The 20,027-nt window shown below is 40.0% G+C and overlaps 1 protein-coding gene across 3 annotated transcripts in view; it reads right to left on the bottom strand.

Annotated features, from left to right (window-relative positions):
* kalrna (kalirin RhoGEF kinase a) overlaps nucleotides 1–20,027 on the bottom strand; it is a 128,861-nt gene that overhangs the window by 87,868 nt on the left and 20,966 nt on the right. For all 3 annotated transcript variants that reach the window (XM_046403172.1, XM_046403171.1, XM_046403173.1), the window contains exons 2-5: nucleotides 6,827–6,901; nucleotides 3,197–3,311; nucleotides 1,171–1,363; nucleotides 63–236 (exon numbers count right to left, since the gene is read on the bottom strand). In XM_046403172.1, coding sequence (XP_046259128.1) covers nucleotides 63–236; nucleotides 1,171–1,363; nucleotides 3,197–3,311; nucleotides 6,827–6,901 — 557 coding nt within the window. The remainder of the gene's footprint in view (nucleotides 1–62; nucleotides 237–1,170; nucleotides 1,364–3,196; nucleotides 3,312–6,826; nucleotides 6,902–20,027) is intronic.

Genomic DNA, 20,027 nt, shown 5'->3' with positions numbered 1-20,027 from the left:
TCCTACATGAATTCATCTCTCCCTTGACCTCCCATTCATCTGCCCTTCTGTCCGTGCCCTACCTGCAGATCCTCCAGTCTGGACAACAGGTGAACGGCATTGGACATGAACTCCTCCAGCGAGACTCTCAGCTCCATCCATTCCTCATGGTTATAGTCCAGAGAGCCTTCAAAGTCGTCAGTCAGCTGGGAGGGGTCCACCAGCTTGGCTAGACCTTCAACTGACACCATGCTGGTCTGTTACACACAAACAGAGATTTAAGAGATATGTCAAAATGCATGTTTTTAGGATGGATAGATCATCAGAGTCACAGCATATGCTTCAGTGACACCATGCAGGTGAACCCAAAAACAGTACTCAAAAACAGTACAGAAACAAATACCATCTGTATACCAGTATGGTAAAATCTAAAAAATTTAAAGGTTTTAATAACTAAACACTCGTACATTTATAATAGAATATTAAATCATTTTTGTTGGCCAGAGCACACTTCTTATCTTACTTATTACCTGACTGCACCTTAAGAACTTTAAGTTGACTTTGTTGGAAGTCCCAAATCTCAGACTAATCAATCACTTTGGACTTGCCACTTGACTTACCTGTCTTAAGATTGATCCAGTAATGACACATTAATCAAAAACGGCATAAGAAGAAAAGCAGTGAATGACTGGTATTCTACATTAAGATTAAAGAAAAGTGCCTGTAAGTGTCTTTGGATTGCCTGCAGCCACCATCATCTGTGAAACTGCTCATTCTGCAGACAAACATGTCCAAATTTCAGCTCAGTGATGCAAGTCCAACATAAAAAAGCACCCAGTTTAAAAAGCAATATATTCACTGTTGCTGTTGGATGTCTTATCACAATGGATATCTTACAGCATTAGCAACACTGTGTGGTTTCACATAGCAACTCAATGAAATGAGAGATGTATTTGGAAAAATGTCTGAAGATTTGGAAATAACTCAATTTATTGACTTCTATTGGCCCCCTTAGATCTCTAAATTCAGTACTTGACTCATGTGCCTCAATAATTTAATGTTTTTGAGTTAAAAATGTCTTGATTTGGGGGATTTTCTAAGTAAATATTGATATATAGGATCAGAACATATTTCTGCTACCCATTTATTTCTTGACACTTGAACTCAAAGAAAACGGAGAAGCCCACTGACCTCAAAGGAGAACTTTGCACTGCCAAAATTTGTCTTCTGTTTCTGCCAGAAGTTGTCTGGTTTGATGATAAGCGCCACACAGATCTCAGCTGGGAAAAACTCCTGCAGTGTCTTCAGTAGGGGCTTGATCAGTTCCCACTTAGAACCACGCATGTCGATGATGACAGTAAAGCCACGTTTACATACATCCTCACTGATGATGAATCGACAGCAGAGATGTAGAAGATGACAAGAAAAGGGAATGAAGGGACGACAGAGAAAGACGACAGAAAGGCTCAGAAGAACAATATCAGTCACTGCGCTACAACTTCCCTCTGCACTCTCAGCTGCAGTTCCTCCCCAGCCAGTCACAGACACTCTGAACTGCATAATTTTTGACCATTTTTTCATTAATCAGTGGTGCTGGAGATATTCAGAAAGAAAAACTACTGCACATTTCAAAATTTCCCAAATTGCGTCAAATCTTTTGGCACAAAAGCGAATGCAGTATTGTTGTAATGTGGTGTTATCTAATTAAAAGATGAAAATTATTCATACATGTGATACATTATTTACATTGCCCCATCACGTAGATTCAGCAATAATTTGGTTCTGATGTGGTGCATGTGAATTATGTTTTTGTACCATTAAAGTAAGAAAAAGCACTGACTGGCATATTTCCAGATCTGTTCAGGGTCACATTCACATGTGTGAATAAAAGCAATAAGAAAACACCAGAATATCTGCATGGAAACAATATACAGTACATAAGCATAACGTTCACTGAGGAAACACTTTGCTGAAACCACCTCACTCACATGCAGCCTCTGTTAACACAAAGTCAACATAAGCACGTTCATTATAATCTGCCTCAGGGAAGCACAAACTCCACTCATCGCCATGGAAACAACAGCTCGATTAGCTGGAGGAATCAGAGCAGGACTGATAGGGATCAAATGATAACCCATATTTTGGCTTAGCTTCGTGTTCCAGTCAGGTAAATTGCAGCTGCAAGCATCAACTAAACTGAATACACCCCACTATGCTCTGTCATCTGATAATTTATTCAGCTAAGGAAAAGCTTCCTTTTTATTTACAAATTAGTCAATAATTTATTTGGCTTTTTGTTTTGAATTTCTGATAAACCAGCTTATCAGGTAATACCTTTTAGCAGATCAGCACTTTAAGTCAGAATGTCCTTGAGTGCACCACCAAGGAGTTTTAAAAAAGGTTCCTGCTTGCAGCTGCACAGTACCATGGAGATAAACTGTTTCTGACCAAAAAAACTTAACACCACTAAATGTTCACTGTCATTAGACTATTGGATTTTCACTGGCAGAAATTAAATCAAACCAAAGCCGGACAAGAAGGTAGGGAATCTGTCCAAGAACTGGTGATATGCTTGTCATGAGTAATGTCAGACATACAGTATGGGAAACAGTAAGAGTAACTGAGTTGTAGCTAGTAAATGGCAGTCAGGCATATTGTTCTGTTGCTTAGCCAGACTTTAAGCTATTTTCAAAGTCATACACCACATTATCTGAATATCATAATCATTAGTAAAGGATCTGCTTTCACGTCACTACACATTAAGTGACCGAAAAAAGGCTTAAAATTGATGTTCTAAATCTGTTTTTACATAGGGACATACTTTGAGAGTCACAGGAACAGGCCTGTGACTGAACATTGACCAAATTTCCTCACACCAGCTTATTCCTCTTGACATCCATCATTGTATTGATGAGCAGCGGGAATAGACGGACTTGAAGCTAAGTGTGACAGACTTGCTGCTGTCTGAAGCAAACACTGCATCATTCATGCTGATGCAAATCACATGCTGTCCTCAGTCTGCTGCTGTGATAGAGAAGAAAGGGGCGTTTGATTCCACGGTGTGGACAGCACTGAAGCACTCCACATGCACTTCACCCTCCACTCCTTCCTCCTAGCCTCAGGACTCAGACAATAACTAGACATTATGATCCTGAGGCAGAGTCCTGAATGCTACTTTGTAAGTGATTGTTTGTGTGTGTGACAGGAATGTGTGTACCTGGGAACAGTAGACAGGTAGGTAACCAGCCTCCTCAGGTCTTCCTGTTTTATTCGGTCATGGTTACTCCTCGCAGGAAATGTCAGGATTGGTCCTCCTCTTTTATCTCGCCCACCTGTACATCAAAATAATAAGCTTGATGTTCAACGTTGCCACATATGCAGTGTGCAGGCATTTCATATAAGCAAAACAATCAAATTTCAACTACATGGACATGTATTAACACTAAAGGCTGAGATGGCTTCTGACTCTACAACATACATTTGGTTACATATTCCGTCATTACAATGATTATAGTCATAGTAGCACCTGCAGATGCAGTAGTTCAGTAGTAGTACTAATAGTGGTAACAACTGCAGCGGTGCAGCACTGGTAGCTGCAGTAGTAGTGTAGCAGAAGTAGAAGTAATGGTAGTAGTAGACCAAGTGCTGTCAGTTGAGCCTTTTGAAGTAGTAACTGCACTAGTAGTGGCAGCAATAACAATAGGGGCAACAGCAGTTGTGGTAGTAATAGCAGCAGTAAAAGCAGTAGCACCTATAGTAAGTGGCAGTAACAGAAGCAGTCATAGTACCGATGGTAGTACTAACAACAGCAATACTAGTTGTGGAAGTAACAGCAGAAAAAGTGTTACTAGTAGTAGTAGTAGCCATGATAGTAGCAGCAGCACCTGCAGTAGTAGTAGAAGCATTGGTAGAAGTAGTTGCAGCAGTTGTAAGGTAGTATTTGTAGTAGGAGTGGCAGAAGTAGCTGCAGTACTGCAAGCAGCATTAACTCCACTACATTTAAAAGACAAATGTAGTGGAGTTACATACTTTGTCCTCTACTGCACAAAATCAATAAAGTTCTAATTACAGAGCTGATGTTAGTCTACATTGTAACTACTGTCACTACGTTATCACCAAGCAGACCACTACAGTGTTAATCTGCACATTACTTTACACTAATAGCTTTACTATCTCTGTATCTGTAACATAACTCCCATCGCAGCTACATCATCCAGTAAACACACTTTCCAAAGTCTCCGAAAGCCATCCGAAACACAAACTCTCTCCCTCCCTCTCTGTGATAAATTATGTGTGTAGAGATGTTTTGGTTAGATTAATGTAAGAAACACAAACCACACTGTTTATGAAACTTCTACTCAGACGTGGAAAATCGGTTTGTGTATGTGTGTGTGCACGTGCGTGTCTGCATGTGTGATTTGGGAGGGAGTACGCTGCTGTAATCTAAGGAGGAATCGCGATGACAGATTGTTGTTGGCACTCTGTGTTTTACATGCTTGCTCCCTCTCTCTCCGTCTCACTTTCTTTCTCTGGCTCTCTCTCCCATTCACGTTTTCTAATTCAAAGTTACTTCTGCTTACTGTACCCACTGGTACATGTCACCTCATTAAGGAAAGAAAGAACAACTGATAAAACCTTGAAACAGCACTTAAGTACTACAGCGCTAGCAGAAAATACTCCTTACACTTTACAGTGCTGCTTAATTGCCACATAATATGGGTCTTCGTGGTTATACTTGGTTCCTCGTGACAAGACAAGACCAGACTCTAGACCTGAGTAGGGCCAAGATCAAACTTATTTTTCAGTCTAATCAGTCCTGTAATACTGCCTTGAGTATGTGTGTCAACAGGTGTATAGCAACGTCACTTCTGAATGACAATTTTCTTACAACAATTTGACATACATTAGTCAATGTTTGATCCATTTTTAAAGGCTATCGCTAACCTTTTACACAGGTTTTAAAACTGGTATTTGACGGCTGCACCTGCTAACCAAAATCAACCTACACTTAAGTCTGGAACAATCACTGTACACTTCACTAAAGGTACCTCTTGTCCTGATCAAGTACTGACTGTGCAGTAGGAGCTTAAGAAGTTACTCAGTACTGAGTTCGGTGAACTACAACAATTCCAAGTTCTTGAGTGCAGATACAATAAAAAGGGTGGTTCCTCAAACTAAGTTCTTAGGATCATTGAGGAGGTTCCTCTGGTCCATAAGCGCTTATTATGGGTAATACTTCAGTAGGTCCAGTGGATGGACTTATGAACTCTGATGGTCATCATACTGGGTCTGTTACAGATCTAATGGAAAGCTTTTAAAAAATAAAAGCACAAAAACTGAAGCATATGATCCTGTACACTTTTTTTGCTGATTCATTTTCAGTATTCTGAGGGGGAAACATTTTTGTTTGGTCAGTTTACGAGGTTATGCAATGTTACATCTTATTTGTTCAGTGTCAAACTCAATATCACACGGCTGATTATGTGTAAGCGTGATGGCCTGTATGGCCTGTGGAGTCAAACAGTTCATGCGTCTGCTCTCTCTGCTTGTTTTGGCACACAGAGATCTGCAGCGCCTGCCAGAGGGGAGAAGTTCGCATCAGTCATGTTCAGGGTGTGAAGGGCCTGTGATGGCTTTCCCTGCCCATTTCCTGTCTCAAGAGGTGTGCAAGCCCTGGTACACGGTGATGATCTTTTTTGCAGTGCTGAAGGTTTCCACAGCTGAGGCAGTCCTATTGAGTATACTGAGTGGAATCACTGGTGAGGCCTTCTCTTCAAGTTCACTGTCACATCCAGTTTTGAGTGTGTTCAGCTCCGAGCTGCTGTGACTACACTGGAGGGATATGTAGACTTGTCATTGTCTTAGATCGGGCTGTGGAACCAGAGGACTTTGACAGGGTGCCTCAGAGGTATGAAAATGTGGGGCTGTATTCAGAAAACACTGTAAGGCTAAAAGTAGCTTCTCACTAGCTGAATTGGGCGTAAGTCAAAATCAGTCAGCTGCCTTAGGTAATGCGTTTTATCTTTTTTCTGGAATAATACAAGAATAACTTCTAAAAGTTATGATAGTTCAGATCCAGTGACTCCTGAGATGATTGTTTGTACGACTCTGTAGCTGCCACAAAGGTAACTGATTTGCCTGGCATTATAACATGAAACAGCTTTTTCTTGTCTGAAAAAGCAACTGATCCAGAGATCCTGAGTGCCACGATCTAACTGGAGGACAAGCTGACGTTTCTGTCTGATATGTCTGATATCTTAACCTAAGAGCTCTCAAGGTTCTTGACTACAAGTCCCTCTCAGTAGCTTTGTGAGTAGCTCTTAAAGATCCAGTCTCAAGGATTTTGCAGGATCTATTCACATAAATGGTATATAATATTCACAATTATGTTTCAATTATTGTATAGTCATCTGAATTTAAGAATCGCTGTTTTCGTTACCTTAGAATGAACATTTTATACCTATCATGTTGAACCACCATGTTTCCACCATGTTTAGAGACAATTTGTAGGGATCGCTAAAAATGAGGGATGTTGAGCTGGTTGCAATCCAAAACCACGTTACTAGATGCTAAATCAAAACTTCCAAATCCAGCTTTAGTGACTTCCATTCACCATTGAGAAGTGCTGTTGGAGGTATTTTAAGAGCCTTTGTACGACCCTGGGGTCCTACCCTACTATCAGACATAATGTGATGTATTTTTTTATCAGACTTCCCTGTGATTCTACAGTGACCTCACTTACTTTAACCATCATGTGATATCAAACATCCCTGGCATTAAATAAACTCGTATTCCTGTCTTGCATTGTAGGTTTGGTGATTTAACTACACCACTGACCGAAACTCACCTGACACAAAGGCAACTTTCTCCTTTAACACAGGGAGAACATCAGATGCCTTGATGCCTTCAGTCCTGAACGAACCTGGAGGGAGACACAGAGAAAGTAACAGTCAGTGGAGCTTTTAGCATTAATCCCATTATCAGATCAACATTCCTGTGGGAGAAGATATACACACACACACACACACACACAGTTCAGTTCAGTGGAAGTATTAGTAATATAGCCAACAGTAGCATTAGCAGAAGTATTTTTCCAGTCACTTTGCAGAACTACATGTGAAAGGTATACGGTAAGCTAATTCACTTTATCATCATTCTGACATCCTTTGTAATCTCTTCAGATCTTAAAGATTTCATCCTTCTGCTCTTCTCTTTGTTTCTCTCTCAGTTCATCTGGTCATCCGTCTGTCATGTTATGAAATCTCTCCCCTGCTTTCATTTGTATGAATACTCTCTCTACCCCCTCACCCTCTCTCTCTTTCTCAGCAGAAAACAAGCCCGAATGTTCATGTCCTGCTGTGTCTATGCGCATGTGATACACTGTCCTGGCAGTAAAACACACACACACGCACAAACACAAACACACACACACACACACACACACACATTCCAAGAACATTCCACAGTAAGAACGCTAAGTCGGCAAAATCTATCTCAGGGCAGAGGGAGAGAGAGAGAGAGAGAGAGAGAGAGAGAGAAAGCTAACTGCTGTCTCCATTTGAAAAGTCATGTCATGTTTTAAAGTGCTGACATCAACACTAACCTCTTTTGTATTCAAATACTATATAAAGAGAAAAAGTGTGGTAATTATTCAAATCCATGTTTTCCAGTTTTATAAAGTTCAGATACGTGTCTGTTGTTCATACTGGGCCAGTTCTTCTACACTGTAAAGGTAAATTTCGAATGCACCCCGGATAATTTGAACCCCACTGGACAGCTTCAAGCAGCATGTGAATAATCAGCTCGCTCAGCCACATTCAGAGGGCAGTCATGACACCAATCAGAGCTGTCAAACAATCCAGCAGCTGAGGAATTAGTCATGACTATAAATGTCATTTGAGGATGATAGTCTAACTTATCGGTTTTACGACGGCTCGTGCAACTCTGCGCCACTCATTTACAGAAATGATATTAATGTAAAGCTGTTCAACCTACAGTACAGAGAAGGGCTGTATCCAGGTGCAGGTGGATCCGCCATATTTATTATTTATCCAAATGCTTTTGCTATGTCTTTGGGGAAATAGCTGAAATGCGCCTTCTCGTCTCGGCTGTGTATAAAAGTTGTGGTAAATAGGATAAAATGTGCTCAACCACTGCTGTAGTACTTTAAAAAGGCCCACGGTAAATACTCATCCCAGTCTAATTCATGGGTTGTCAGATATGTTTTCTCATACAGATGCAACTACAATGTATCTTCAGCATGAGATGATCAAAGCTACTGCACCTCCTGATGTAGCATACAGAGCAACAAAGTCCCTAAAGGGGTGGAGGCCAAGGGAGTTGAGTGGTGTTTCATATACATGACCTTCACCCACAACGTACCCTGTGAAAATCTGGATTGTGATATTGTATTTCTTGCTTGGGTTCACTATGATTTTAATCTGCGCAGCCTAATCTATGCCTGCACTGTATTCTCATTTTAACCGTTTAAATGTCGGCTGTGGCTGTCTGTGTCTCAGGGGTGTAACTGCGACCTGAAGCATTTATTTATGCACTTTTCTTTTTTTTTGACAGTATGGGCATAAACGTCAGGTTGGTTAGCCCAATTAAAATGCACTGAATAAATATATTCCTGACATTTTGCAGCCTCAGCAGAACAGAGTGCTGTCTATGGACAGTCTCTCTTACACACACACACACACACACACACACACACACACACACACAACCACTTTTGTACCAAGTTTGACGAAAGCTGGTGTCAGGCCACATTTCCATCAATCAACCATCAACCCTACTTCCATCCTTGTTACTGATGGCACAATTATATTATGATTTCTGAGTACAATATGTCAACATTTAAAAACTCTTTTTGTTTTTTCCTTTTTGCCCTTGAAAACTCCAAAACAGCCAGAGTGGTAAAATGCCAGTTCGGTGTTTCAGTTAAAAGATTTTCCAATACGATGACCTAGACTGTCCTTTGAGGGTCTGCAGCTGTGTGTAGTAAAGTTAAAAAGACAACCTTTGGTCACGTCTGTCTTTCTCTGTGATAAATCATTTCAAATGCCAATATAGTTAAATTCACAGAAGAGCGGCCTTTAACCTGAATTCATGCTGACTTTCAGACAACATTGTGACCATGAAACAATAATTTGGTGAGCCAGCTGTCTGTCCCACTCCCCACCAGATGTTGGCTGGGATTCAGTTTTGTTGTTTGTCAGCTGAAACGAGGACAAATAGAAGCGGTTTAGCTCCTTTTATATTGTCCAGGTGTTTCAGATGTCTCTGCAAAAATGACTTGTAAACTACTGAACACAAATACTTTTTACAAGGAAACAGCATTTTGAAATTTAGACTGCCAATGTAGACTTAATCTGCAAGACTATGAATTTCCTTAAAATCAAATCACATAACAATTAGACTGCGATGCAACCAAGCCCATTATGATGTGCATGTGAAGTGTGAACAGGAAATTGACCCAAATGGTCGTGGAAACAGTCACAGTAAGCTCTGTTTACAAACAAAATCAATCTGTCATCCGACTGTCGGCTCTGACTGGTAATGTTAATGAATAGATCAATAAAAACCACAACAAGCTCTCTCATCTATCTTGTGGTTTCTTCTAAGAGACAATTTCACAATGTTCCTCCATGAGAGATGCAGCTGGATTGATAAAGAGCTGGGTTGGGGCCAGCCTAGAACAGATGACTGTGTATTCCTCTGTCTTTAAATTCAAACTTAAATTCAAATGATTTGCATAGATATGCAGTTTCAATTCCAAAACAAATGGAGGAAAGAGTAGAGCAGGTGCTGCCAACATCAGCAGCTTTTTCTCCCACAGCATAAAATATACAGCCAAGGAAGTGTGTTAGTATGTGTGTGTGTGTCTGTGTGTGTGTGTGTGTGTGTGTGTGTGTGTTGAGATTCATTTGTCCATTACTGTTGAAAGGAAACAGCTTTTGTCATTCCAGCATACACAGGAAGCTGTCAGTCACACACGCACACGCACACACACACACACACACACACACACACACACACACACACACGCATACACATACCTACATACACACACACACACACACACACACACACTTTTTGGGCCTCTGTTTGACAGGAAAGAGATGGTGAGTTGGACTCAGGTTTGGCTGTGGTTCTGCATTGTTCTCTGCTCATCATTAGAATCTCTGTTCCTGTATGGAACCTTAGAGACACGCACAGAACCTGGTGAAGATTTATGGAAGGTTATCAAGGAGGTTATGACCTTCAAGTGTATTGTCAGTTCAAATGTTTGCAAGTGTAATTACACATGTTATTAAACCTTACTAGCTAAAACTAACTTATCTTATCTATAATGAATCCTGAGCATCACCCTATGATTTTGGTTGGTACTAAATTCACTTTCTACGTTTGCACACACCAATTCACTGTTTGTTGGATTACAAAAAAATAAGATGCAGAACTTATTATTCCACTTAAATATTTAAAGCAGCAGTTGAAGTTATATTTTTAAATTGAAATAGCCCCAAGTTATTTCCAGTATGTACTGAGACCTAGATACTTCTTTTGTATACTTTCTTTCTTTCTTTATAAGAGTGACAGAGAGGATTAGTCAAATGTTTTCAACGGGCTATAAGGTCAGACACACTTGTACAAAATGCAGGTACACTCATTTGTTTTGGCTTATTCGGAAAACATTGCATTGATTTCCATTCATTCTCAAAGCAAATGTGATCCTAACTAACTGCTTAAAAAAACCGTAACCTACTGGTTTACATTGCGGAGGGCCAGATTTGTCTCTCACAGACCAGTACTGACTCCACAATATGAAAATGGAGATTTGTGCATTTGATTTTCTCTTTGAATAACGGTATACAGCTGTGTTTTCTTTGCACTGAGTGTGTGCCTGCTGATATAAATGACAAACATTAGAATATATTCTTTGGAAACACTGTCTACAAGTTATTTTTAAAAGTGTCTTGTAAATTGTACAATAAAAGTAATCTTTTGATTACATTCATTTAGCCTGAACTTCAGCACCACAGCTGTGCATAATAATCTTAATTATCACCCCCTGCAAGCAGTCTTTCATGATGTTCTGCTCTGGTCATTAAATGCTAGAAAATAATACAGCTGCTGTTAATATTAACTCATCACTTTGTATAAATGCTTTTTAATAAATATGTTTCAGATTAAAGTCTGCAGTGGCCCTTTATTATGAAACCACCTCAATGCCAGAAGCTTTGTTAATGTTATCAAAAGCAGACTCAGTAAAGTTAATTTATACTTTTTGGGGTTTTTTTTTTTTGCACCTTTTGTTAGCAGGTCAGTTTGAAATACCACAAATAAAAAGGCTTTAGTAGAAAGTAACAGGAATCCTATACTGATAATCAGACCATTTCACTTGATGACATTATTGTGTTCATGATAGGGTTTTCTTTTTGTATTTTGGATGAGTTGTTATCTTGTTATCTATCATTGTCAGTCAACTCACAAACTTAGGTGGCAGTTGTTGTTAGCATTTAAAGCCGCCCCCCCCATTTTGAACTTTAAACTGAGAAATATGATGATTCCTGTTATATAGCTGTGTCAGCATCACCCACACTCACACCATTTTAGCTGCATTTTCACCGTTGTTGTTTCCTGTGTTTGGCACGTGAAGATGACACTCCCATTCTAAACCATCAGGTAATTTATCCAACTGAGAAAACAGCATCTAATGAGCACAACACCAGATATCTTTGAACCATTGAAGGCAGCAGTTCAGAGGTCAGGAACCAGGATATTGTAATCCTTCCTTGTGTTAAAATGTATTAGAGAAGTGGCTCTGTTCACACTGAGCAAATGAGACCTTTTATGATCAGACTTGCATTACAGAAGGGATGTCAACACCTGCTCTGCAGTGATAAAAACAGCTTCCTGACAGACAAAGCGTGATTTGTTTCATTTCATAATCATGTGATTGTAAGACAGCAGAGGTGGTTACATCAAGATTAAACACAAAATATAATTCACACAGTGTCTCCCCTGGGCTCCCACAGGGAAAGCACAAGGACAGATAGAGAGAACACATTGGTTATTCTTTCATCTCTCTCTCTCTCGCTGTCAAACACACACACACACACACACCCAAAGTTTTGATTCAGCATGTGTTTTCTACATCAGAGATGTTCACCGCATACACATATTGAGCCTATTTGTACAGTAGCGATACACCAATGATTATAGCAGCATATGGCCACTAAACACAGTAAACTGAATGACTTGGGGCCATTGAATTAACTTGGCACACATATGCGTACACACGATAAGTATATAGACTTTATAGACTTAATGCCAACAAAGTCAAATCCTCTGACAAAAGGGAACCTGAATGGTTTGACAGTCTTCATCTTTGCTGCCCTGCTGTCGGGAACAAGGCAGTTCACCTTGTGTGTGTGTGTATGTACACTGAGGCTGACGTTATCCCGAAGCCAACTGGAACATCTGCTAGCCATTGGTACACTGAGGACAGAAGACTTCTATGTGTTTGTGTGTATTCAGTGAACTCTCTATCATCTGCACGATAGATTTAATTCCATTAGAATGAGTCTGGTAGCTGAAATAGTGGTTCCAGCCGTAGCATTAAAGCCAAGAGTAGCAGTGATAGCAGCAGCATCACTCGCAGCAGTAGGGTATATTCTTGAGGAATAAACACTTGCAATCACATTGCATTCCATTCTTATCTCAAACCATTTACTGACGGGAGCAGAGCTCAGAGTTTCTGTTTAAGCTTTTAAGATTAAAAAAATGGATTTACGTGTACTGTCACATATCAACCTGCTCGCAGCAGCGAGTCACGCATGTGCCTACTATTTGGTGTTTATGTACTGTAATGTTGACCGCTGAGTGGAGAGGAAATGAATGTACAAAGAAGTGAACCCCTGTGTATGCTGGAATGAACAAAAGTCGTTTCCTCTCAACAGTAATAGACAAATGAGTCTCAACACACACAGACACACACACTAACACACTTCCAACCTCAACCCTCAGTCTCTGGTGAGGGTTGAGTTTAGTCAGAGGCTGAACTGGATTCAAACACACACAGACACACTTTTGCACGCACACACACACACACACACACACACACATAGCTTATGGCTAATATACAGTAACATATTCTGGCTGTCTGGAGTGAATAAACACAGGAATAAATAAATGATTCTGCAATCAAACTCGCACAAGTAACACAAGGCAAAACTATATGATGACATTGTCCACTAAGCTCCAATTGGTCAGTTGTTCCTGATTGCTATAATTCAGCACAAACCCAGACCTAGCAATTTGAATTACAACCCATATCTGTGTGGGCCATTCCAAACTCTGGGAGCATGTATATCGGGTGACAGAAAAATTAAAAGATGCCCTGAAGAGTCTTATTATAAACAAAAAAAAAAGTCTTTTTTTCATCAGTTTTACTCACACAGTTTGTGTATCCTTTGAGTTTAACAAACATAATGAAAGCATTTGTTTCCTCAATAAAACAGTTCCAGAGCTGATTTTATTTACACACAAAAAAATGTCAATTCTACCCCTATAGGGTCTTTCAATAAAAACAAAAGATGTAGATTGCGTTGGATCATGGGAGGTGCTGCTAAACACCTGTCGTCATTGTTAAACAACCACTATTGCAGAAAAATATATCTACCTGATGTGACTTTGTTCACATTACATTTAGTCACATTTGACACCCTTCCTCACTCTCTCCTGAAAGTTATGTTAAGGCGATCAAATGAAATGCACCATCATCATCATCATGTAAGTACACACTCAACAAAATATTATAAAACTATCCAGCCATTCATAGACATTTTAATGAGCATATTGCTACATATTATATACTATATTCAAGTCTGTATCCAAAATTGTTTACATCCATGTTTTTAACCAAGCACACTCCTCTTTTGCCTGAACTGATTCAGTTATTTGCAGTTGTTATCTAGACACAAATCAATCATCACAAAAAAAAACAACCCTAAAACAAATGATAAGAAAATCAGGCCAATAAGGGCACCTAGAGGTCAGATAAAAGATGTCTCTATATATTTGTTTGGTCGCAGATCTCACCAAAGGCTGGCTGTAACAATGTATGTGGCAACTAGCGGCGTAAAAGAAACTAACTGAAAAAATACAATGTCTGTCGTGTCTGTGTCAGAGACATGGACCTTCAACTATAACGCTTCTGTTTGAAAATGAGAAAATAATAATAATAATACTAGAAAATAATACTTTATATTTGAACAAAGAAGAAGCATTGTTTCAATGAAAAGCTTGTCTCAGTTTGTCAGTTAAATTATCCTTGGCAGCTATCTGAAACAAAATATATTATGTTTGAGGTTACAAGATGGAGTACAGTTACATTTTTGCCCTCTTTTTTTTATGCGAAACAGTGGAAAAAAGACTGAACTACTATTCCATTAAAAAGCAATGTATTCTCTGGTTTTTAACTTCCCAGACTAAGAAAGTGTTGCTTAGACAACCAGCAGAAACACCCGCCTCTGTCTGGGCTCGTTAGCATAAAAACACTTAACTCTAATAACCATGACTGACTGACTGTGTCTCTGGCCTCATTTACATGCTAGCGAGGCTGAAAATAATGTATTCTGCTTCGGTCAACAGATACATCCTGAGTTTTGAACGAATGTCACACGGAAGTAAACACCTACTTTAAGATGGAACATACACGCAGAAGAAAAAGACGCAAAAGAAACCATGCCAGGCTCTGATTAACAGTCTACTGTTGGAATGGTATTAAAAGCTTTAGGGATCAATGTAATCTGTACTGTTAATCATGTCTGACCTCACAAAAAAAACAATGTCGGTGGGCATCTTAAAGAAACACAGTGTGAGAAATGTCTAATTAACATACAAAAGATGGATCAGGGGCAGTGGAGGTCTGTAACTTACTGATTATAAAAAGTGTCAAGAGTACAATATTTTCAAAATTGAATCTTTAAAGGTTCATAGTTTGTCAGGCTTTGGCACATACCCGCCAATGCTCCTTCTTTCCCGGGTTTTTTGCATTTCTCAACGCCGACATGCAACAGCCACCCTCCTCTCCTGATTTGCTGTTTGCTGAGAGAAAATCCTGTAATTTGCACGGCCCTCAAACTTAATTACAATCATCAGAAAAAGATTCATGCATTTTGTAAGCCTGTCTAAAGTCATCGAAATAGTCAGATTGTCTTAGAAACACACTAGATACGATTTAAACCCATCTGTCACCACAATCGGACAATATACAGTCCAGTTTAAGGTGTGTGTGTGTGCAGATGATCTCTGCACAGACAGATGGACAACCTATCTGCATGTGCCCGTATTTTCTCATTCTTATGTGTTGGGGACATTCCTGAGTCTCTGCCTTTGAGCAGTGAGCTTGTAATCCCACAGTATACAGGAAGCGTGGTTGGACTACAAATGCAGTGACCATTTTACGCCAATGTTTCTCTTTCCTCTGTCATGGATGGGTACAGAGCTCAAGGTGAGACTATGCATGTGTTTGACATGAGTTTCATCTGAATTCACAGCAACGTGACGCCTTCCTGCAGGGTTGTGAAGAGGTGTGGGTGTATTTATTTGTGCTTTAGAATGTAACCGCTGTGAACAATCAGAAAATAATTGTTTCTCTGATTCACTGTTTTGCTGTCGCTGACTCTGTTCCCAGCTCTCTCGTCCACTGCTACTCTCTTGAGCAGCGGAGGATGAGCCAACCTGAATCCTATGCTCAATCTGCAAAAGCGAAAAATAATTTGTGTTTTCACTGATCTGAATCCACTCCTAAATTTAATGGTGGTCTTCCTTGGCTCGTGCAACATCCTTGCGCCAAGTTTCATGAAAATCATGCCAGTGGTTTTCCTGTAATGCTGCTGTTAATCAGACAAACAAACAAACCAACAAACCCAAAGATATGAACTGCAAAATCTGATAAACAAAAGCAGCTGAAACTTACAGTACAGTAAATACTAATACTGCGTTCACACTTAAATACACACAGACACACACATAAAGAAATACAGTGTCTCTGTGATAAATCAATGATTTAGGGCCTTACAGTGTTTCAAAGAACTAAAGCAACAGAAAAACCACCGCGACCAAACCAACTACTCATACACACACACACACACACACACACACAGAAGCCTTTAGAAGTCTACCAAATGTTTTTTTCATTTGGTGGGGGGGGGAGATAAATGTCGCTCTAATGTTCTGCTCCTGAGAAGTTTGTGTGTGTGCGTGTCTGTGTAGTCCCAGCGTATCCCATGCGTTCTCTTGATGTTGCTCAGTGGTTGCTATGGTAACCTCTTAATTCCAGGACAAAGCGGAAATTAACGTCTAGATAACTTGGTCTTTTTGGGATTGGAATATACAACTTTCATGTCACAAGGACAACCCCACCACATACATAAAGACACACACATAAACATACGCACACACACACACACACACATTTCACAGGAGCCAAACAATTATTCCCACACTACAAAAGGAAAAAAGCATGATTGTACTGCTGTGTACAATGTGCCTCTTTTGTCATAGCAAGGTCACCTAGTAAGGAAGTGATGTCATTGCTTATGGTGTGTGTGTGTGTGTGTGTGTCAGTGTGTGTGACCCATTTTATCTATGTCTATTCTGGTATGGTCACAATATGCACACACACACAAACACACACAGAGAGAAACACACACGTCTTGGAGAAATAGCTAGCGTTCAACATTTCCAGACATGTAGATGTTAAAGGTCAACATGCAGCCCTGCTGGAAACATTAACACTGATAACCTCTCATATACACACAAGCTGTTTGAGGTAGCACACAGGAAGCAAACGATAATCCAACCTTACAGGAAGGACTGCCATCATCATTGTGATTTACCCACAATGCAGTTGGAATGACACGAGCAGTCCGATGCTTCCAGTTTTGAGTTCTGTACACGTAGTAACACCTCAGCCGGGGAGAGATACAACATTTTCACCAGACAGTGAAGGTGACACTTAGGATGCTCCGACAGCCAACAGACGTCTGCTTCCCTTGTTAGTGGGGTATAAATCATTAGAAATATGTTGCACATTCATCTGAGGAAAGAGGCTTATTCCTCAGTTCAGCACAGCTGTAGCCAAAATTCAAAAGGCTGTATGCTAATGTATTTGGAAATGACAGACTGTGTGTGTGTGTGTGTGTCCGTGTGTTTGCTCAACTGAGTAGTTTTGAATAACGGTTCAGCAAGTTCAGTTTAACTGTTTTATGCAAAACTAAGTTTGTAACAGACCATAACATGTGTAACATTCATCCACACACATCACACTGACACACATTCATTTCCTGGAGCCTTAGCCTAACCACAACCCTAAGAATACTCTGCACCCTAAAACTGAATGATTTACATTATGGCGAGTTCTGTTTTGTCCCCAAAAGGAAGTTGATTTATGTCCCCATGACATGAGTAATACAAGTCAACACACACACACGCACACAGGTCATATGTGTGCCTAAAGGTCTTTAAAGGGTAACAGGTGAAGCCCTCTGCACTAGCAACAGCTGCCCCGACAACCGCCTGCCAGAGCTCATGTGTTAGCATGGCGACATGGCTGGGGTCTATCAAATCTAACGCTTCTTATCTTACAAGCAAAAAGAATTTAAAGGGATACTGTAAAGTATTCTTGGATTAATGGCTGTTGGAGTTGAAATCCACAACGCTTCAACTGAACACTGATTATCCATTCATCAATCAGTGACTTTGGCGACGTTACAACAGGCTGATCAAAGCACCACTTGTCGCCCAGTCACGTCAGCATGTGTTAGCTGTCAGGATTGGGTTACATCAGCTGTTTGTATCTATTACTACATTTGTGCTTGAGTCCTTATTAAGCTCTTACAGTGCCTAGCATTGAGTTTCAAAACAGCACAAATCTAGTAAAGCACTATATGTGTATAGTGGCCACCAAGAACTTTAATGGAACAAATGGGGTCGTCCTTCATTGTGTTCAAGGTTTACTCCATTTATACCAGCTAATAGCGTGCAACCTCTATCTGGACTATGAAAATATATCTTTAACACAATGCAATCAGAAAGCTGCTCAAATTCTGAAAATAAGTCAACTCTACTTCGTCCCTCTATCGGCAGCAAAGCAAAAGGTACAATAATTTGAGGCCATATAGCAGTAACGTTAAGCTCGATTTATACTCAGCACGCTGTTAGCAAGAGTCCTGCAGTTGGTGCCTCTGGTGTAGGTATACACAGATTTATAGTTGAGATTTCACTTGCTGATATAACCTCTGGACACGCGTCAGGCTGTTTTGTGCTTTACATTGCCCACAGTAGCTTTCCATTCCTTCATTTACTTTGTGATACAGAGTGATGGAGGCCGACAAACATAAACTTAAAGAACATTCTTCAATTTCCTCAATGTTGTCTTCACTCTCCAGGGAAAAACACAAGCAGCCAATCACATTTCGTCTCCACATGGCAATATGTTACATTTGTGAAGGCGTGCCTGTCAGCTACACTGTAGCCTAGAGCATAACTCCCGTTAAATTACAAGTAAACACTGAGATTTAGTCTTGGTCCATACACAATATATTATTGACGGGTCTGCCAGGTCAGCTCTATAATCTGCATGTTGAAATTCAATAACAACAACGAGCAGAATCAAGATAATGTGCAAGAGGTCGTATTAACACCACTGATCAGACTCTGCTAAACTGACAATAGATGCTTTAAGGTGGGGACCAACCAACAGACTAGCTGAACCCAAACATCCCACACAGAGTGACCTTCACAATCATGTGCAGATGTTTTAGTCTTACAGACAGAAGGGAGTGTATACTGAACTGCAGCACAGCAAGCAGAGGCAGTGGACAACACACATGGACAACCAATTGAGTTCTTGCGCAATACAAGCATTGTAATCTCACAAAAACGGCTCTTTACTTGACCAAAACAGAAATGGATATGCATCGATAGGAAATCTGCTCTTTTCATTTATGCTTCAAATTGCATGGAGGTGAGTGAACTTTGTGACAGTGAGATGAACTTCAGCTCAGCTGAGGCTCGGCACTTAAAAGGTATACCACGTTGAGCTTTCCTGCAAATAGTCATGTTTACTTCTAAAATGGCCCACTGAAATACGTACACAGTTTGTAGTCTTGAGGCCAAACCAACATACTAACTACATTTCCTTCTTTATATAAAACACTTTCTAAGCTAATTATTTGATCTTTTTTTTTAAGAAGAACAAGCTGGAGAAAATCTGAAACCCAGTATGCAAAGCATTTAGTCAGTGTTTCAAGCCATAAGCCCACATTTGTACAAGCACCAAGGGTGAAGAAGACATGTAACAGAACAATACATTATCAGAGGCAGTGAACAAGTTCCTTACAACTAAATCTGAACAGCAACAAAGCTAGTTTAAACAAAATCCTGGCATTAATTGTGCTGATCACAGATGAATTTCTGCTCTTTTATCTTGATATGTCTGTAGGCAAGTTACTGAACTTCTCTGAGCTTTATAGGTTACATATGGACATGTGTGCTGTGTTGTTACTGTGTATGTCTAACAGCACAGCAGATATTCATTCACTCATGCGTGAAATGTGTATACAAATGGCTTTGTGGATATTAAAGAGGAAAACACTGATTGGTGTCAGTAGGAGCAAATGACCTCTAGTTTCATGGTAGGAGTGAAAACTGCCAACGACTGTGCAGCACAAGTGGGAGATTTTGTATGCCTGGAGTGGGCATATGTGGGTGCCCACTCCGGTCACATATCTCCCACTTCTCCTGGCCCAAAGTGCTTCGAATTTTAACTTCAAGAGTCAATACTTGCTCATGTTTCATACTTACTTTTTCTTATATTTTGTATGAATACCAGCTAATAATATCTCCTGCACAGGACATTCAGTCAAATGTTATGTTGGCATTGTGTCAGCAAGTTATTAGTTTGCATGGCTTACTCCTCAGATTTTTGTCTATTAGCTGTACATACACAGAACTACGCTTCTCTGGAGGCTTTT

Source organism: Scatophagus argus, chromosome 11, assembly GCF_020382885.2.
Source record: "Scatophagus argus isolate fScaArg1 chromosome 11, fScaArg1.pri, whole genome shotgun sequence".
Classification (NCBI taxonomy): Eukaryota; Metazoa; Chordata; class Actinopteri; family Scatophagidae; genus Scatophagus; species Scatophagus argus.
Note: the sequence above shows the minus strand (reverse complement) of the source record. Positions and strands in the feature narration are given on the sequence as shown.